The sequence below is a fragment of the Ambystoma mexicanum genome, chromosome 3p, assembly GCF_040938575.1.
Source record: "Ambystoma mexicanum isolate Mex_15411 chromosome 3p, UKY_AmexF1_1, whole genome shotgun sequence".
NCBI lineage: Eukaryota > Metazoa > Chordata > Amphibia > Caudata > Ambystomatidae > Ambystoma > Ambystoma mexicanum.
Genome location: NC_090925.1, coordinates 1,084,905,515 through 1,084,927,152, shown reverse-complemented (window position 1 = coordinate 1,084,927,152; position 21,638 = coordinate 1,084,905,515). Strand labels below are relative to the sequence as shown.

The window sequence follows — 21,638 nt, the reverse complement described above, 5'->3', positions numbered from 1 at the left end:
AGGGGAGAATTGGGCCAATGACAAGTAGAGAGGGGCAGGCTTAGCTAGGCCCGGGCACACACCCATTTCCAAAACACATAAAAAGAGACTGCTGGGACAGGTAGAGAGATTCAAATCCAGTTGCTGCGGAGCGTTTTGCCGGACCACACAACATCTAGAAGATACCAGTTCCAGACTGACTCCAGCTACATACTCCAGAACCTAGAACTTATACTTTAGAACCTAAATCAGAGGCCTAAAACGACAAGCTGAGTTCTCTGCAGCAGGCCTCAAATCATTGCAAGCTACTCACAGCCGGGGCGAGCTGCTTGAATCCCTTGCCAAGAACTTTTGCCAGGACCAGTGCAGAGATCCAGGAGCCGTGCAGAGACCGCTGTATCCGGACAGACCAGACCAGACCGTGCAGAACCGCAGACCCAGAGACCAGATCGCTGTGAAGTGCCGCTAGCCTGATTGATCAGATCCGTGACGAGGTCTAGTCCTTCCAAATTATATTGTGAGTACTTAGGTCAGATTGCGACAGAAATAAGCTCTTAGTTTAAAATAATCTAGTCCAAACTATTTTAATCTAACCAGAACTGCCTCCTAGAAGTTGTCACTTGTCATTTTGTAAAGCTGCACCACTGTCACTTGTCAATTCTGCAGCTGCATAGCTGTCACTTGTCATTTCGAGTTTACTTTAAATCCGAAAAACAACCTTTACAAAATCGTTCTTCCTACTCCTTATACTTTTTCCGCAATCACGATTCACGCACTTGCGAATTTTACTGCGATTTGCGATTTGGTTAAAAATCCAGCCACGTGTAACCATCAGTAGTCATTTCTTTCCTTGCTAAAAATTCGTTTGCCTCTTAATCACCATCTCTGAATCATTGCTAAAGTGAGCCTGAACTTATCCCAAGTAGCTACCACTCCCCCTGAACCTCCTAAAGGGAATTAAAACCATTTTCAGCATATTTCTCACTTCATTGCCATCACCTTTTAAAAGCATTTTGGGCCTGTGTTTCAAACTTCTATCTGTGGTCTAAGCTTGCTGGGGTGAACTGAATTATATTTGATTGCATTCCTAAGAACTGTGTGCGTTACTTCCATCTCCTTCCATTTCTTACATTGCATAGGGGAGGGGGGTGAATTGCCAGAGAAAAAGTGATTATTTTATCTTTTGCTAAAATCATATCAAGTATTTCTGTACTGAATTTTATTCCTCATTGCTTTTCCCTTGAAATCATAAAAGTAGTTTTGCTACTTTATCCATCCTATACTAACTCCTCATTGATTGTAAAGAAGTGTGCTAGGGCCAGATTACCCATTGTTGATCAACATCGTATGTCTAAGTGTACTATCAGATATTAATTTATTATAAAGTGTGATATATATATATTGTTTAAATTCTCAAATAAACCTTTTAAACTTGCAAAACAGAACTACTTCTTGGCTCAGTGGGGTCAGGGGGATTCTAAGAGAGGGGTGTTATATAGGGGTAGTCATCCAGAACTCATGAACTGGACATAAAGATATATCAATAAGGGTTTCCATTCAGTATCTGTCATGCATGCTGGACGCTACGCTCGTAGAACAGCTAGACCGTTCTACTCCAAATGGAGGCTATTCGATACGTTACCGGGAAAACGACGTTTACACTTTTCACGTCGCTAACTTCACGTGACTTTTGCTTCGTCACGTGAACTACGGTATCACGTATTTAAGCAGCGTAGAAACTTCACTCGCTGCTTCTGATCGTCTCTATTGGCGTCGTGTAGCTGAACCTCTGATCTACATCCTGGTATATTCCTACAGCTACTTTTGGGCCTTCGATAGCGTGTGTTCCGCCACACGCTGATTCCTGGAGCTATCCCTTCGCGTGATAATCCACACGCGCTCTTTGTCTTCATACGCGGCTGGCCAAGGCTGCGTGAATCCTGCCCGCGTGTAAAATCCACACGCGCTCTTTGTCTTCATACGCGGCTGGCCAAGGCTGTGTGAATCCTGCCCGCGTGTAAAATCCACACGCGCTCTTCGTCTTCAAGTGCGGCCGGCCCAGGCTGCGTGAATCCTGCCCGCGTGTAAAGTCCACACGCGCTTTTTGTCTTCATACGCGGCTGGCCAAGGCTGCGTAAATCCTGCCCGCGTGTAACATCCACACGCGCTCTTCGTCTTCAAGTGCGGCTGGCCCAGGCTGCGTGAATCCTGCCCGCGTGTAAAATCCACACGCGCTCTTCGTCTTCAAACGCGGCTGGCCAAGGCTGCGTAAATCCTGCCCGCGTGTAACATCCACACGCGCTCTTCGTCTTCAAGTGCGGCTGGCCCAGGCTGCGTGAATCCTGCCCGCGTGTAAAATCCACACGCGCTCTTCGTCTTCAAGTGCGGCTGGCCAAGGCTGCGCGAACCCTGCCCGCGTGTAAATCCACACGCGCACGTTGTCTTCACACGCGGCTGGCCCAGGCTGCGCGATTCCTGCCCGCGTGTAAATCCACACGCTCATGTTGTCTTCAAACACTATTTTCTTCTAACTCCTGCATCTGTGGAACTAACAGAAGGATTGATCCCTAAGTGGGAAGGAAGCCTTTCAAGGATTATTGGAAGTGACTTTGAACTGAACTTTGGACGCTATCCTGTGGTGAATTCAACCCGTATCTAGCGTGAGCCTCGTTCCGTCCGGGATAAGTCTCCCTTACTAATTTTCCCTTCCCTGTCGTTTTGTTCTTCATTTCAAATCCATCAAGAGACTTCTGGATTGTTCTACCCAGAGATACAGGTCAGTGTGATCATTCCTGCCATTATCTAACTCATCATACTCATGTTGGAGCAGTTAATCATGATACTTTAATTTGTCCTAGGCTGGATTACTATACCTTACCCACGCCCTTTCCAGTGATCCATCGCTCTGCCTGTTTTATCAGCCAGAGGGTTGTATCATTTGGAAGGTCTTTGTTGACTTCACGACTATCAAGTCGGGTGAACAGGGATCCGGAAGACCCTACCTCCTGTATCCTTTTGAATATTGTATCCTTTTCGGTTGATACTTTGGTGCATTCTGACAGAATCAGAAGCCATGGAGGGTACGGATCCTTTAACTGTTTTGACACAGTTGATCCACGATTTGAGAAATGAAATGGTTACTGCACAGGACATGCTACGGCACCGTATGGACGTTATGCAAGACGCCCTACATGGTAGTCCTCAGGGAACACAAGCACCGATGGCTACCGCATCCGGATCTGGGACTACGGCACCCCCACAGGAGACTATTAACGTGGTTATGCCCACTCAGTTTCCCTTGGCCCCTCCAGAAAGGTTCACGGGTGATCCCAAAACCTACAGAACCTTTGTAAACCAGTGCCGACTCCATTTCCTTTGCCGTCCTACATCTTTTCCTGACCTAACCACAAAAGCAGCCTTCGTGCTTTCCCATTTAGGGGGCACGGCTGCTGCTTGGGCTAACCCTTTGTTGGAAACTAATAGCCCTTTGTTGTACGATTGTGACGATCTCTTGACTGCTATGAGTAAAGTCTTTGACATGCGTTACTCTACTCAAGCCACAGATTTGGAGTTGCTTAACCTACAACAAGGCAGCCAACCCCTTATGTCTTACGTCGCCCGGTTCAACCAACTGACGGCGGAAACCCAATGGCCTGACAGCAAGAAAACGGCTGTTTTTTACAAGGGTCTTTCTGAAGAACTGAAAGACGCCTTATCTACTGTTCCTGTGGTTCCTACGGGTTTCCCAGAGCTGCTTGATTTGGTTCTACAAATCGACGCCCGAAGGAATGCTCGAAAGGGAGAGAAAAAGCCCTTCATGCCAGTCTCGGGGCGGTCAGAGACACCAGCAGTCATCTCTAACGACCCTGAACCCATGCAAATAGGCGCCGTGAGAGGCCGATTGTCCAATACAGAACGGGAGAACCGAAGAAAAAACCACTTATGTATGTATTGTGGTTCTTCCGAGCATTTATTGGCAACATGCCCTAAAAAACCCGTCAAGCGTGCGGGAAACGCCAAAACTCGACATTAGCAGGAGTCCCTATGTCGAGTGTTTCATCGGACTCCAGTACCATTCCTAAACATGCACCTGTAATAGTTCAGGTGACGTTACATTGTGATGAGCGAGAAGTGGTTTCCAAGGCCATGGTTGATTCTGGCGCCACCAGCAATTATATAGACATCACCTATGCTAAGAACCGCTCCTTACCCCTAGTAAACAAAAAAAAACCCGAAACGGTGAATACCGTGGACGGATCTGTGTTAACTTCTGGTATGGTAACCCAGGAGACGGTACCTGTTCGGATGACGCTATCAAATAACCATTCAGAAGAAATCGTCTTCGATGTTATTGCTGCTCCGCAGTACGAGATCATACTTGGTCTTGCATGGTTAACCCTTCACAATCCTACTGTTGACTGGGTTTCGGGATCGCTCCAATATCCTTCGACTCATTGCAACGAACATTGCTTTACCAGTCAGGAGGTGTCAGATAAACAACACTTATTGGCCTCTGTGGTGGAGGTTTCTGCTATCAGCGTGGTACATCAATGCGACAATATCATACCATGCGAATACGCTGATTATGCTGATGTCTTTGATAAAGGCCAGGCAGAACAATTACCTCCTCATCGACAGTACGACTGTCCTATTGAACTGATTCCGGGTGCCAAAATTCCTACAGGCCGTGTTTATTCTTTAACACCTAAAGAAGATGTCGTGTTAAAGGAATACATTGACAAGGCGCTAGCCATGGGCTTTATACGAACCTCGCAATCTCCTGCTGCATCTCCTCTATTCTTTGTTCCTAAGAAAGAGGGAGACCTCCGACCCTGCATTGATTACAGGGCACTTAATGATATCACCATCAAAAACCAATACCCCTTACCGCTAATAAACGTGCTGTTGGATCAGTTAGGCACTTCCAGCTACTTCACCAAACTGGACTTGCGAGGTGCATACAATTTGGTTCGCATTCGTGAAGGCGACGAATGGAAGACCGCTTTTAAGACACGGTATGGTCTTTACGAATATTTGGTGATGCCTTTTGGTCTGTGCAATGCTCCCGCCACATTTCAATTCTTCATGAATGATATATTCAGAGACATCATGGACCGATTTGTGGTTGTCTATCTGGACGACATTTTGATTTACTCCTCATCTCTATCGGAACACGTCAGACATGTTTCTACAGTCCTACAAAGACTTAGGGAGAACCACCTTTATGTGAAAGCCGAAAAATGTGTCTTTCATTCGCAGGAAGTGGAGTTCCTTGGTTACGACATTACCAATCTAGGTGCTCGAATGAGTCGTTCCAAGGTAAAGGCAGTCTTGAATTGGCCAATTCCACATAACGTCAAGTCGCTACAGTCTTTCTTGGGCTTTGCGAATTTCTATCGCAGATTCATCCATTCCTTTTCCAAAACAGTAGCTCCTTTGACGGCTTTAACTAGTTCCAAAGTACCTTTCTGTTGGAACCAACATGCCCAAGCAGCATTCGAAAAACTGAAGGAAGCATTTACCACTGCACCCGTGCTTCAACATCCGGATCCTGATCGCCAGTTTGTCGTTGAAGCGGATGCATCCAGTGTCGCTATTGGCGCAGTGCTCTCACAAGTCTGCACAGAAACCAAGGAGGAACACCCAGTGGCTTTCTTCTCTCGTAAACTCACCTCATATGAACGGAACTACACCGTTACTGAGCGGGAACTACTGGCTATCAAAGATGCCTTCCGAGAATGGCGTCATCATCTTCTTGGGGCCAAACAACAGGTGTTGGTGTACTCTGACCATAGAAATCTCCAAGCATTCAAATCCATGAAATGCCTTACGGCCCGTCAGGCCAGATGGCATGTCTTTTTTGCCCAATACGATTTCCAGGTCACCTATCGTCCTGCCCGAGAACATGTTAAGTCGGACGCTTTGTCCCGTATGAGTAAAGAGGCGCAGGAAGAAAAACAAGTACAGATCCAGCTGTTGGCAGATCATGTGATTTGTGGTTGTTCGGTTCAACCATCCTTAAAAACCGAAATACAAGAGTGGGTAAAAAATAATCCACAAGTAGTCCAGGATATGAATCTAGACGTGCATAACGGTTTACCATTCACACAGGGGGTGCTTTATCTATCAACTCCTTCAATGCGGGATAAAGCCCTCAAATGGAATCATGATTCCTTGATTGCAGCCCATCCTGGACAGAAGAAAACACTGGACCTACTCAAAAGGTGGTGCTGGTGGCCATCCATGGCAAAAGACGTTATAAACTACGTATCTTCTTGTTCCGTATGTATCCAATGTAAAAATACTCCTGGTAAACCAGTGGGCTTACTCCAATCCCTGCCTGTCCCTACCAAACCATGGGACATGATATCTATGGACTTTGTGGTGGAACTCCCCCCAAATCAAGGATACGATACCCTATGGGTCGTAGTGGATTATTTCACTAAATTGGCCCTATTTGTTCCCTGTATTGGTTTACCAACTGCTACTGTTCTGGCTGATCTATTCATCCAACATATATTCCGTTTCTTTGGTCTACCATCAGTAATCATTACTGACAGGGGCTCGCAGTTTGCGTCACGCTTCTGGAGAGCCTTAACATCTGCATTACTAATTGATGATAGAATGTCCAGCGCTTATCATCCTCAAACCGACGGACAGACTGAAAGGGTCAATTGTACTATGGAACAATATCTGCGGTGTCTGTGTTTGCAATACCAATCGGATTGGCTCACGGTACTGCCGGCGGCTGAATTCGCCTATAACAACTCTTATCATAGTGCCATAGGCACTTCACCGTTCTATGCTCTCTATGGACAACACCCCCGATCAATACCTCTAGATTCCGGTCTATCCCTGGACACGCCTGCCGCAGGCCGTACGCTTCGTGATCTGAAGAGATTACAAAGAAAGGTGAAGCAGCAATTGGAGCAGGCCAAACGACGTGACAAGTTCTATGCCGACGCTCATAGGGTGTCCGCACCCGTCTATAAGGCTGGGATGAAAGTCTGGCTATCCACTAAGAACTTAAGAATTCCGGGCAAAAAGAAATTGTTGCCTAGATACATCGGTCCGTATGTTGTGCTCCATGTTCTTAATCCTGCTGCTGTACGTCTGGCTTTGCCACAACGATGGCGGGTGCATCCTGTATTCCACGTCTCGCTCATCAAGCCTTTCTCTGACACTACTAGACTGCCGGTACGGCCTGTTGCTATTTCTGTGCGGGGGTCTGATGAATACGAGGTACAAGACATACTGGATATGAAACTCCGTTCTGGTAGACCGTATTATCTGGTGGACTGGAAGGGCTATGGACCCGAAGATAGGTCCTGGGAACCTCTTTCCAACATTCATGCTCCTGCTTTATTGAAGCGCTTCCACACAAGAAGGGGAGAGGTTGTCCCTTTGGGGGATGGCACTGTCATGCATGCTGGACGCTACGCTCGTAGAACAGCTAGACCGTTCTACTCCAAATGGAGGCTATTCGATACGTTACCGGGAAAACGACGTTTACACTTTTCACGTCGCTAACTTCACGTGACTTTTGCTTCGTCACGTGAACTACGGTATCACGTATTTAAGCAGCGTAGAAACTTCACTCGCTGCTTCTGATCGTCTCTATTGGCGTCGTGTAGCTGAACCTCTGATCTACATCCTGGTATATTCCTACAGCTACTTTTGGGCCTTCGATAGCGTGTGTTCCGCCACACGCTGATTCCTGGAGCTATCCCTTCGCGTGATAATCCACACGCGCTCTTTGTCTTCATACGCGGCTGGCCAAGGCTGCGTGAATCCTGCCCGCGTGTAAAGTCCACACGCGCTCTTCGTCTTCAAGTGCGGCTGGCCCAGGCTGCGTGAATCCTGCCCGCGTGTAAAATCCACACGCGCTCTTCGTCTTCAAGTGCGGCTGGCCCAGGCTGCGTGAATCCTGCCCGCGTGTAAAATCCACACGCGCTCTTCGTCTTCAAACGCGGCTGGCCAAGGCTGCGTAAATCCTGCCCGCGTGTAACATCCACACGCGCTCTTCGTCTTCAAGTGCGGCTGGCCCAGGCTGCGTGAATCCTGCCCGCGTGTAAAATCCACACGCGCTCTTCGTCTTCAAGTGCGGCTGGCCAAGGCTGCGTGAACCCTGCCCGCGTGTAAATCCACACGCGCACGTTGTCTTCACACGCGGCTGGCCCAGGCTGCGCGATTCCTGCCCGCGTGTAAATCCACACGCTCATGTTGTCTTCAAACACTATTTTCTTCTAACTCCTGCATCTGTGGAACTAACAGAAGGATTGATCCCTAAGTGGGAAGGAAGCCTTTCAAGGATTATTGGAAGTGACTTTGAACTGAACTTTGGACGCTATCCTGTGGTGAATTCAACCCGTATCTAGCGTGAGCCTCGTTCCGTCCGGGATAAGTCTCCCTTACTAATTTTCCCTTCCCTGTCGTTTTGTTCTTCATTTCAAATCCATCAAGAGACTTCTGGATTGTTCTACCCAGAGATACAGGTCAGTGTGATCATTCCTGCCATTATCTAACTCATCATACTCATGTTGGAGCAGTTAATCATGATACTTTAATTTGTCCTAGGCTGGATTACTATACCTTACCCACGCCCTTTCCAGTGATCCATCGCTCTGCCTGTTTTATCAGCCAGAGGGTTGTATCATTTGGAAGGTCTTTGTTGACTTCACGACTATCAAGTCGGGTGAACAGGGATCCGGAAGACCTTACCTCCTGTATCCTTTTGAATATTGTATCCTTTTCGGTTGATACTTTGGTGCATTCTGACAGTATCCCAGACTAGGCATTGACTTAGCTGTAGTGTTGAATTGAATCTTCTTACAAGGGGCCCACCACCGAGACTACAATGCTGGTTAAAAGACATAACGTACTGCCAAGATACAGAAACCAGCTATATAAAAACACTACCTCTCCATGCGCGTCCTCCGGACATCTGGGGACCATATATAGCCTACTTGATATCATCCGTGGATGAGAGGGACTCACAAACACTGTCCCAGGCAAATAGTCAAGGGCCCATATCAGTGTAAAAACCCAACGAAACAGAGAATACATGAATTGGACTTTCCGGCCAGGCGCCAACTATCGGCCAGATGAGAGGAGGACGCGGAGAGGGAGGGAGTGGGGAATGGGGGCGGGGGGAGACTGCCGGATGGCACCAGTGACTGGCTTGTACCGTTTTCTTTGTCTTTTTATTTCCTTCTTGAACGGTATGTTCGAGTATATGTTTTGACATGTTAACCAAAATACCAATAAAGAAAGTTTTAAAAAAAAAATGACACCTGGGTTATGGAGGTGGTGCTTTCAGACGAGAGAGAGGTTGGCGGCCCTAGGGTCCATTGACATTTTAACCTTCTCAGAGACTTGGAGAATTCCCTGTGCCATCTGTGACAGACTGTTCTGAGAACCGGACTGGTTGGTATACCCACTAGGGTACTAATTCATCACCGGTAAAATAACATGATCTCAATAAAGATTTAGATCAGCAACATATGAAATACATAAAATATAATGATATATATTGTTGACAAGCAATGATTATTTTTCCAGATGCCCACCTCAGCTTCGTTGGGTAAGGTTCCAAAATTTTCATTTTGATCAAAGTGTACTCCTGAGGTCCCACACCCTATGGAAAAAAATAAACATTTTCAAAATGTCAATAGTCACAATTTTCAACTTTGATACATTATCACTTCTGCTGACAAAGATAAAGAAGTATGTTGAACTATGAACATCCTGAGAAATTGTTCTTTCCAGTGCACGGTCAATGAAGGATGAGTACAGTTTTTATTATTAATAAAAGGGCTTTGGAGATAGCCGTGGTGTTGCTGGTTTGCAGAGGAAAAGGTGTAACCAGACAAAGAAAGGGAGTCGCGTTACAATTCTAGGACTCCTACGTGACGTCTCAAGTACAGCACTGTGACCACTGAAGGAGGATTAATAGAGCAAGTCAGTGTAGAGGATGGCTACCAAGATGGGGAAAACTTTCAAAAGAGCCAAGAACTGAACTCTAATTTCTGATGATAGAAGGAATTGAATGATAGGATATAAATGTTTAACAGCTCCAGATTGTAAAGTGAAAAATGGCTGAACATACTGTAGTGGAGATGTAGAACATGAACAAATCATCATAAGGCCATGATTAACACAAGGATGTTCTTCACAAAAACGAAAAAGGCTGAAAAATGCATTGGACCCCCTGTCCAACCCGTTTTGTCGTCCAAATCGGTAACAGAATTCAAAGAAGGCCTGGGACAGTTCCATGCGAGTTAGGTCTTCTTAAGAGCAGGGAACTGTTCTGCAACAAGCAGGGAAGAACAAATGACGTGCCTATGGTAATGTTCTTTCTGAGGTTTATTCTGATGAATGTGTAAATTCCTCCCACAGATTCCTCATGGTTCATCCCTGATGCATTCAGCGCCAATGATTTTTTTCATCAGCCACTAGTTTACGCCGCACAACTCTAGGTGCAGCTCTGCCATGGATCCTAGTCGCCCAAGTACCATGGAATTGATATCATGAATATCCCATTATACCCATATCAGACCCACCATTGTGTCTTCAGTTGGGTGAACAGCAGACCAGTCACTCAACCATTTAGGAAGGGGGAAATTGAAAGAACATCTAATTACAGTCATCCAGTTCTGAATAAGGTAACACACCAATTAGGAACAAGGGAGGAATTAAAGTGTCCATCAGAAAGAACACTGGAAGCAATTAATTTGTTCTCCGAACAGATACATACCTCCCACATATCACTTATCTCTTAAAAGACACTTAAGGTTGTGCCCTTGGCCCACAGAAGGCAGAGAGATGTTGACAGAAGGATTATTATATGAAGTTTGCAACACCAACATGTTGCTCACCCCTCTCTCCACAGCGTCTTCAAGTAACAAGTTTACTAGGTGTCAGTGCTTGGTAAGGTATTGGGTGAGGCCCAAGTCACTGCATGACGAATACCTGCTAAAGAAACCGCTCTTAGTAAGAAAAAAGTAGCTACCTGTCCTCTTATTGAATGGGCTTGAATGTCTTCCGATACTACTTTGTGGGCCTCCTCAGCAGATTTTAATGCAGAGAACAATCCACCTGTAGACGGTCTCTGCTCTTCCTTTGAAAAGTTGATCATCTAAACTGTACTCGTTAGTTCTTGACCAGTAGAATAATTTAAGAACCCTCCTGCGATCCTATGTGTGGAGGCGTTCCTTCATTTTGAATGGTCGCAGAAGTGGAAAGTTAACTAAACTGCAAGTGAGCCACCATCACAAAAGTAAGATCCAAATTACAATTGCACTATGGGGCAATTAATTGCCAGTGGAGTAGGCAGTGGTTAGGCCTTTAATAAACTGTAGTAAAGTATAATCCGTAGTATGATGTCCTCACAATGATAGATAGCGATGCAAGATAGCCCTTCCTGGTGCCAATGTTAAGGCCTGACTTGGAAAACAAAAGTTAAAAATCCAAAAGGGTACCAGGTATGCACAAAAACAGGTTGAACTCTCTGTCCCGGCACTAACCCATATACCTAGACCAACAACAGCAAAGATGGACTTGAAGGATGGTGCCCCGCAGACTATCACACCAATAACCTCCTCAAAATGATCCCAATCCTTGGACCTCAATCTCTAAATAGCTGGAATGAAGTTTCAGATTAAAGCATTGGGGTGTAGCACCCTGCCATCTGATTAGGTCAAAAGATCTTTCTTCCAAGTGATCGACTAATGAGGGAACAGCAACATGTCCAGCATGCCTCAATAACAGGTCCTCCTTGTCTAGTTCAGAGGTATCAAGAACATAGCGGTTCTGCTCTGATTCACCTTCCTCATCAACAAAAGAATCAGCAGAAATGGAGGGAATTCGTACATCAAGTCGAACTCACAAGCAAGTCACTAATACATCTGCAAAGCAGTCCACCAAGCCTCTCACATGAACACTGTAGCAGCAGATCTCACACTTCCTATTGTAGTTGATCACAAACAGGTGGATTTGGGGAAGCCCCCTGTGAACACCAAACATAATCAGAACAGAAGTAGCATATAGCTGATTATTACTTAGTGTCTTTTATTGTGACACATTTCCACACCACAATTTACAGCATTGTAGTCTTCTTCCAATATAGGGTTTGGGCTTCTCTTTGTCTTCTTCCTAGTAGGCCCAGGTATACTCCTGATCTTCCCCCACAACTTCTTCTGTTGGTTTTGGGGGACAAAATGAACCCAATGACATCCCAGGCACTGTCCCTTTAAATCCCCCTCTACCCCTGATTGGATGAGGCCTTTGAAAGTCCTGCACTCTATGTAGGCTGAAAAGAGGAGTGTCTGTAGGTTTTCCTTTTCCGTTAGTCCTGTGGGGGCGCTGATGTGACCGAACTGCATCCCCCCCCAGCCAACCTGGGACCCGAACTGTCCCCAGTGGTCATGGCTGTCTGGCCTTGCCCCCCCCCCCCCATCTTGTCTTGTGGCGGGTTAAGCCTTCGATACAGCCTATATGCTGGGGCTCAGGAGAGGGAGGGGCACCCTCAGTGGCCTTCCTCAGCATATCTCTGTTGCCGTCTGCGGCGCCACGCATAGTCCCTGCAGCTTCATTCCGTGTTGGCTCCCTGGTAGGCGCTACGCTGCTCCTTCTCCCCGTGGTGCCATGCTGTGGAGGCTCCCCACTGGCCGCTGCTGCTCCCATACACACAGCAGCTTTATGTGGTGGTGGCTCCCTGGCTGCTGCAGTGCCGCTCCTTCCCCCAACGGTTCTCCGGTGAAACACTGGTTCACTAGACAAGGGGTGTCACACGAGGGTATGGAGACATAAGATCTCCATAATCTGTTGTTCAGTTACCACTCGTGTGACACCCCAGAAAGCTGCCTCAACATGTCTGCTTGAGTAATCAGACCACTCACCGAAAGATCCTGCAAGTGAGCTCCCCATCTCATGAGTGGCACAACCATGCCCAGGGTGGCTGATGGCCATGTACCCCCAACTCCAGAAGGAGGCAGGCCGCGGATACCCGCCCAATCAGTGTCTTGAAGACCGGGCGCAGTGATAATTTGCTTAATGTCCCCGTTGAACTGGGATGGATGGGTCCTCAAGGGAAACTGTAGCTACTACAGCCACACTCTTGCCCCCCAGATTATGAAGATGCAGGACGTTATGAGACCTTGCATCATCAATACCACAGCAGGTAGAGTCCCTAGTCTGGTTAGAAGAGGGCTCCCATGGTCTGCATTCTTGCCACTCTCTCTGGCTGGCTCCATTTTTAGGACTGCCCCTCAACAGCAAGTGTTTAGAGGGAAGCAAAAAGGATTTCTTTAGGTTAATAGAAAAATGTTATTGGTGGAGGAGATTATACATTGCCCTTTGTTCCAACGGGCCTCCTCGTCCAAACTGGCTTGCAGCAACCAGTCAAGGTAGGAAAAGATGTGCACCTTCCTCCACCCCCTGTGCAGATTGGCATCTCCATAACCATAATCTTTGTGAATACTCTAGGGGCCGAAAAGAGGCCGTATGTGAGCACTGCTAACTGGTAGTGAGTGCTTTCCAGCAGAAAACATTCGCTTACATGTCTTTACCTTGAAAGATTTGCATAGAGTACATGTTTTATCGATTCTTTTTTTACTGAAAAATGTTTCACTGAATATACATACATAAAGTGAAAAGAATTTATACACAGAAACACTTTTACCATGAAGAGCTACAGTATATAAACTCTTTTCACTTTATGTATGTAAATTCAGTGAATGCACTTTATGTGCAGCACCCGGTACACAAGTCAACATAAGCCACCCCCCACCAATCACAGGGGACTAGGGACAAAGTGGTCAGGTGGCTGACAATTCTGATCGGCCAGTGGAACTGCCACTCAGCCTAGACCACCCGCACAGGACACGAGAGGCAGTGTCAAGGGACCTAGACTGATCTAAACCAGTGAACATCAATATGGAGGTTGCCATGTGGGCTCACAAAGAGCCCATATGGTCATAGTAGTCGTTTTAAGCCTACCTTATGGTTCCCCAGAAAAAAGCAATCCGAAAATCCAAAACGGGCAAAAGAAGGTCTTTAAAAAACATTGGTACCACTGGCTACCAGAAAGGTACATGGGGCTACCAATGTGGTAAACCAGCTTGCAAGTAGAGCTTCCACAACCCTACTCCCTAAAACCAATTAAGGGTGACAAAATCACCACAGGGCAGACCTGGGGTGCTTAGGAAGCACACCTGCAACTTTAAGACTTATAGTGAAAATATAATCTAAAAGAGTGAAAGGGGGTTGCAATGGCAGGGGGATTTCTGAAGACGTCACTCTGGCCACCAAAGACAAGTCAGTGATCCAAACGTAAAGAGGAAAAAAGGAAAATGTGTTTGGGGACCTTACAAGTGGCCATAGAAACCACAGGATATGATTTCTGTCTTAACACATACATTGTATGATACCACAATTTATCTTAAGTTCCAAGATCGTGGGACACCACTTATGTGTTTTGCTTATGAAGCAGTTCAACCAGAGGGCCACAACTTTCTCTACGTTAACAATCTCTAAAAGGACCAGAGGCTGCTAAAGCGACATTGTGACAAGCCCCTCCATCCTGCACAGGGCCTGGTGGAGGTAGCCAGGGGATCTGCGATACTTGTCCTTGGCCTCAAGCCCAAGGATCGTATCTCTCCAGGCCTGAAATCTCTGCACTGGCTCCCAGTGGCTCTGAGGATTAAGTTCAAAACCCTCTGCATCGTCCACAAGGCCTTCCGGGGCCTGGGGCCTTAATACCTTCACCTCCCTCTTCCTATCTGCCTCCAATTCCCTCAGGGTCAGTCGCTTCTCCAAGCAACAAGTTGGTGGTAGATCTTTCTTCGGCTGGGGCCTCTCTCTGGAACAGCCTCCCTGAAACTTGAGGAGAATCATCTTCGGTTCCGGAAGCACCTCAAGACCCTTCTCTTTGCGTCTGCTTTTTCTCCTGCTCTCCCTTGTTGATTTCTTGGCTGACACTGAAACTGCACTGGTTACCTGGCCAACCTCTGGTCTTGGGCCTAGGTCCCCTCATCCGCCAGTCGCATTCCTGCACTGCCTTCCTGGCAACCCCCGCACTTGGTGACTGTTTGCTGTATCCCTACGGTCCCACCTCCAGAACTTGACACTGGATGTCTGCACTTGCCATCTGCTGGCCGTACTTTTACTTATTGTCTTATCCCATGTACTGCACTGTCCTCTTCCCCTTTCCCCCTGCACTTCTCCTCCTTCCCCTTCCCATGCACTTGCGCGATCTGAATGACACCTGGCCTAATAGGATCGTTGTCTGTCTTCCCTCTGTTCCCCCTCCTTTGCCTCGTCGCGCCTTGAAACACTTATGTATAGGCGCGTTATAAATGCCATATCATATCCTCACCCTGCCACCCCATTCCAAATTCACATGGCTTGTGGCAGTACCTGGCCCACCCCACCAATAAGGTCAGGCAGGGGACACTGACTACTGGCCCTTACTCTACACCTCACCATGCTGAAGGAGGCGGCAGACTTTTTTACATATGACAACATCCATGTCTCATGCATTTACACAGTTCATGTATGTGCCGGTACTGGATTTTAACAATGGAGCTCTCCATAAGGCACCATCTGGGTACAGCAGGCTGTTCCCTATAAGAACCGTAAGTAGACATAACGTTACAGAAGGAGCAAAACATCACAAGGTCAGGACCTGAGCGAGTCCAAGGTATCCCTTGACCTGAGTGCAACAGAATAATATTTATATGTTTTTTTTAGTGGGTGAATGTGACCCTAGTGATTGCAAAAATGATTACTAGGGGCGAAAAGATGATGACTAGCAGATGTTCATTTGAGTATGTAATATGAAAGATGTATATATTTTGTCTTTAAATAATTAATGCAGAAAATGAAACAACAAAAAAATGAATAATATATTCTGCTACGAAATAAATGCAGGAAACAAAATGATGAAACAAACAATACTAACATTGAAATGTATTGGCTATTAAGAGTGAGACAACAGATTTTTGCTTAAGGCATTAAGTGCGACAGAAGAATCAAAATTGTAAGAAATAAAAAAAAAAAAGACATGAATTGTTGAGGAACAGCCGTGTTAATATATATAGTTCCACCCCAAAGTACCTCTCAGAAATGGGTTCCATCATGTTGGACAAGGAATCCCTGAGACAGTCAGGCAGCTACCTAAAGAACAAGAGGCAGTTTGAAACTTGAATACAGCGATTGTAGTTCCTGAAGCTATGGTCCAACAGTCAAAGGAGAGTAAGTCAGGCTGAGAAAACTCCAATTCCTAAGTTCTACCACGCACAATGATCCTTCCACCCGAGGGAGGCTGGAAGGAAGGACCAAAGTCATGCACTCTCTCAAGGACTCTGTCAGTAGGAGGTGGAGGTAGGAGGAAGGAGGAATTGCTCATTAGGTGCTGGCTGCAGAGACGAAGCGAAGAACATGGAGAAGGTGTAGGAAAGTGGAGCAGAGCCCATGGTACCTGGTAACGTTCTTTCGATGGGATGGTCCGACGACGTATTCCATATCTATGACAGCTAATCACCACAGCTGTGCTGCTTTGGAAAATTTTTGGCGTCTGCGTCCTGCGTCGATGATGTCGATACGCTGTCCTCGAGGGCCTCCGACGTCACCGGATGTTATAAGTAGGACGCACGATGCCCGTAGCCTCAGTTGTAGTTTTTTCCCCAGAACGTGTGGCATCAATCTTCTGCCAGTATGACCACAGAAAGCCTTGCGGAAACGTAAGCTGCAATCGCATAAGAAATTCTGTAGCGGGGCAGGTAGGGAGGGAGCGATATTGAATACGTCGTCGGACCATCCTATCGAAAGAACGTTACCAGGTAAGAGAGTAACTTGTTCTTCGAGGGGATTGGGTCCTCCGACGTATTCCATATCTATGACAGACTCCCAGAGCAGTACCAACGTATGGAGGAGGGAAAAGAATTTAGAATATAGAAATTTAGAATGCCCAATCAAATTGCAGAGTAAAGGACCGCCTTGCCAAAGGCCAGATCCTGCCCATGGATAGAATCTAGGGAGTAGTTTCTTACAAACGTATGGACCGAAGTCAAAGTGGCTGCTTCACAGATGTTACAAATAGGAACACCCCTCTGCATGGTAGTAGAGGCAGCTATACCCCTAGTAGAATGGGCCCGTAAGCCTACCAGAGGGTCCTTACCTGCCAAGCGGTAACATTCAGAAATTGCCAAGATAATCCATCTACACAAAGTCTGCTTAGTAACAGCATGTCCCAAACGCCTTCCAGCGTAACCAATAAAAAGTTGATCGTCCACTCTGACCCGGGACATGCGTGAAATGTAGAAACTTAAAGCTCTCCTAGGATCTAACCTATGGAGCCTCTCCTCGTCCTTACCAGGATGCGGAGGAGGATAAAATGCAGGAAGAATGAGGTCGAGAGACACCAACCAGTCCTGAAGTTGAAGGGCCTCAAGGACTTGAGAGAGAGTAACCATCTTGAACTTGTCCTTCCTGAGGAGCTTGTTCAAAGCACGCAAGTCCATGATGGGTCTCAATCCTCCGTCTTTCTTCGAAATAAAAAAATAAGGGGAATACCATCCCTTGTTCCTCTCCGCTATAGGCACCAGTTCTATAGCGCCTTTCTCCAGCAGGGATTGAATTTCCTACGCAAGGAGCAGATCCGGACTCTTCAAAGAGAGATTCCCTGGTGGATTGTCGTGAGGCCTCTGCCGGAAAGGAAGACAGTAGCCGAGGGCTATGATCTCCAGAACCCACACATCTGAAGTAATGGCACGCCATTCTACAAGATGCTGCGCCAGCCTTCCCCCAAGCGGCGAACCATGGGACATGGCCTCATGACTGAGCTGAAGCGGCGTCGGCATTACCTGAGCATAAAGAGGCAACTGCCCGAGTGGCCTTGGCACCTCGAGTACCTTGTTTTCCACCTCTTGTACTCCGACGGTTGCCTCTTTGACTTGCAGCTCCCCTTGATCTACCAAAAGATGAGTAATATCGAAAGGAACCTCCCCTCCATTCTTGTCACCTAGGACGAAAAGGCAGAGGTTGGCGAACTGCAGCGCTCAACGACTTTTCTGCAGCTTTGGAGGTCTGCAACATCTCAAGGCTCTCGTCAGCCTTGCGGCCAAAAAGATGTTCACCATCAAAGGGCTTTTTTGCGGAGCCGGGCTTGTACATCAGGAGCAAATCCCAACTTCCGCAACCACGCAAATCTGCGCATTACGGTGCTCGCCGGCATGGACCGGCTGACGCAATCTGCCATGTCCAGACCCGACCGAACGGATTCACACATGGCATCCTTGCCATCCTGAACAAGAGCAAGAAAGCCATCCCGTTCCTCCCCTTCGGGAATGTGTTCAGCCGCCAAAGAGACAATTCCACATAGTATGAGTGAAACGTGCTAAGGCACACACGGAGTTGGCAGCCTGTAAAGCCATACCCCCTGAAGAAAACACTTTCTTCGCCCAGCCATCAAAACATTTGTCGTCCCTATCAGGAGGGATGGTAGGGTACAATGCCTGTTTTGCCGGGGCCACAGCCGCCTGCACCGCCAAACTCTCCGGGGTAGGGTGCGTAGTAAAGTAGCTGGGGTCGGTACTGGCTGGACAATATTTCTTCGGCAAAGACTTGCTCACTGACGGGAGACTCTCCGGAGCAGTCCAAGCCGCTACCACCCTCCTCTGCAAGGCCATATGGAATGGCAGTACCGGGTCAGTTGGTGGACCTTGGTCAAGGATATCCGTCAGGTCATCCTGCAGAAAATCCACTGGTGGCGCAGACCACCCCAAGTATTCCGTAATTCTCAACATAAGGCGCTGGTACGAGGAGTTGGCGTGGGTGCCAGGCTCAGGCCTACCGATTCCACCTCCGGAGAGGTGTCCAAACTACTGGCGTCGTACAACGACTGACGCAGGTCTTCAAGCTGGCTATGACCAGACAAAATCTCGTCAGGTACCTCAGCAGGAACCAAACCTTCTTCCTCAGACCCTTCCTCCACCTCAGAAATATAATCCATAGGCTGGAATGGGGGCACAGAAAAAGGGACAAAGACATTTTTAGACTTGGCCAGAGCCATTCTAGATGGTTCCACCGTGCCACGGGGACCTCCGACAAAGCAGCCCCGAAAGGCGTCGATGGAATCGGCGTCGAGTGTGGCGCCGACGGCTTCGACACAGTCCTCGTGGGCGGAGCCCAGGCTGTCCTTCGACAGCCTGGGCACCGATGGCGTTGACGGCTTCCTCGGAGGAGGAGCCTCGCAAGAGTCCCTAAACGACCTCGGCGCCGAAGGCGTCGATGTCTTCTTCGAAGACCTCACAGGCTATGACGATCTCGAGGGCATCGACGACCGGGTCCTGGAGCTGGCATGTCTAGAGCTATCCACCTTGTCCGATCGAGACCTCGAAGGTGCTCAATGATCTCGCCTACCAACCGAGCCCGAAGGCATGCGAGTGGCAGCTCTAGCACGGTCACGGCCGGCGTCTTTCGACGGCGCGGACGGAACGGAGCCCTGCGACTGAAAAATCGCCATCATCTCCTGCCAAAATGAATCCCATTCCTCAGGATCGGAATGCTTGTTGGGACAAGCAACCGGCCGACGGCCAGAGCCCTCAGATGAGGACGGGGAAGGCGACCGATGACGGCACTTCCGTGGGTGCCTCGAAGAGGCAGAGGAATGGCGGGACCTAATCCGGGGACCGAGACCCCCAAGACCGACAACGATGATGATGCAGAGAGTCGCCCCTTGAATCATCAGTCGAAAGCCCAGCGGATCTCGACTTCCGAGGCTTGGCCGCCTTACCAACAGAAAGCTTCTTCTTACGCTCCTGCAAGACCTTCGACGTAAACGACTGGCAGTCTACACAATCATCCATGTGGTGGCCCTCACCGAGGCACCAGAGGAAGGCGTTGTGCGAGTCCATCAACGACATCTTGGACCCGCAGTCCTGACACTTCTAAAACCCGGCCGCGGGGTGGAAGAAGACGAAGACATCATGGAAATCTTCACAACAAACAGGTTCAAAGAACCAAAAGAACAGTAACTCAAAAGAACCGAGGCGTGCAGAGATCTCTGAAGCGAACACATTTGCAGAAAAAACGGAACTGAGGCTACAGGCGTAGTGCGTCCTACTTATAACATCCGGTGACGTCGGCTCGACGGAGGCCCTCGAGGACAGCGTATCGACGTCATTGACGCAGGAGCCGAACATTTTCCAAAACAGTACAGCTGTGGTGATTACCTGTCATAGATATGGAATACAACGGAGGACCCAATCCCCGCAAAGCGAACTCTAATTTGATTAATCAATGGTGTTATGCCGCAATCAGAACTCTGCGATATAGTGTCCATGTATGATGGCAGAAAAAAACTATCTGAGGGACCTTGACGCATGAAGGACCATGGGCACAGTGGACGTCACACTAGGGATAATATTACTGGCAGGCACTGTCGACGTCCCTTTTTGAATTTCGAAAACAACTAATACTCTGCAGCTTCCACTAGATGTCGGCCTATGCACAGCATGTGATCTAAGCAGATTCCACAATCCTCAGAAATATATATACATACAATGAGCACCATACCCAGAAGGCATGAACATTTAAAGAACTATCACAGGCATGTTTGATAAATTAGGGGTCATTCTTATGTTCCCAGAATGCACTTTTTTTATGTAAAGCAGCCAGCATCGAATGGTCAGGATATCCACCACATTACCACCACGTCCCTCTTGCTCGACCCAGGACTTACCTCTGTGCCCCGCCTCCGATCCAGGAACCCTTCTTCACTTTATTTTTTTCCATAATACCACCTCCTTACCCACAAGCCACAATTCATATTTTCCTGTCCGCTGGCCAGGACCGTTTTCAGTGCGTGGCACCGGAGGGCTAGGGTTGCAGGCACCGCCCTCCGCCCCCGAAGTTTCCTTTTTGCAGAGCTTCGGGTCCACTCCTGTGAGACACGCTCCTGGTTTCCCCTGCGGGGGCCGGTTGAGCGCGTAGGCTGATTGAGCGGACAGGCTCTCCCCTGGCTCCTTGCGGGGCATTGGGCTTGCAGAGCGCTGCGATACGCAACAGCCACTGCGGTCTGCCCCGGGTCGTCTGGCCAGGGCATGCAAGTGAGTTCCTCTTCTCCCAGTGCCTATTATTGGTTTGGCGCTGTGCTTTCAGGTTTATCCCTGGTCTGCCTCTCGGACACACCAGGGTTTTATCAGTTGCCGCGCGTGGTTGGCAAGTTCCGTCTGCTTGTGTGGGAAGTTGCGTGGCTTCTGTATCTTAGAAGGCGCTCTTGTACTCCCTTCGCAATCTGTATATTTCAACTCCCTCACACGCGTGGCAGTTTGTTCCTGGACTGGGCACAGTGTCTCCAGTCAGCGCTATATATTTATGGTGTGTGTGAAACACGTTCCCCAGCTATTCTGTGAACGGGTTGGCCTGTTCTCAATACTGGTGTGTCCGGTACCCCTGGCCCTCCCTGCTGGGCCTTGCTGGAGTGTTCTGTGCTGGGTTGCACTCTGATACAAGCCCCTCTGCTCATCTGAAGGTGGATTACAGGGGTTTGTCCGGGCTCTCCTGCGAGGGTCCAATGGCGTTTGTGCACTCTATTTGGAGCTGCGTGGATTTTGCCTTTGTGTTTCTATGTTGAGATGTATTCGAGACAGGGGTGG

At 48.0% G+C, this 21,638-nt stretch overlaps 1 protein-coding gene across 1 annotated transcript in view; it reads right to left on the bottom strand.

Annotated features, from left to right (window-relative positions):
* The window catches only part of LARS1 (leucyl-tRNA synthetase 1), an 860,995-nt gene that overhangs the window by 687,910 nt on the left and 151,447 nt on the right, over positions 1–21,638 (bottom strand). The window contains exon 9 of the mRNA XM_069652446.1: positions 9,549–9,616. Coding sequence (XP_069508547.1) covers positions 9,549–9,616 — 68 coding nt within the window. The remainder of the gene's footprint in view (positions 1–9,548; positions 9,617–21,638) is intronic.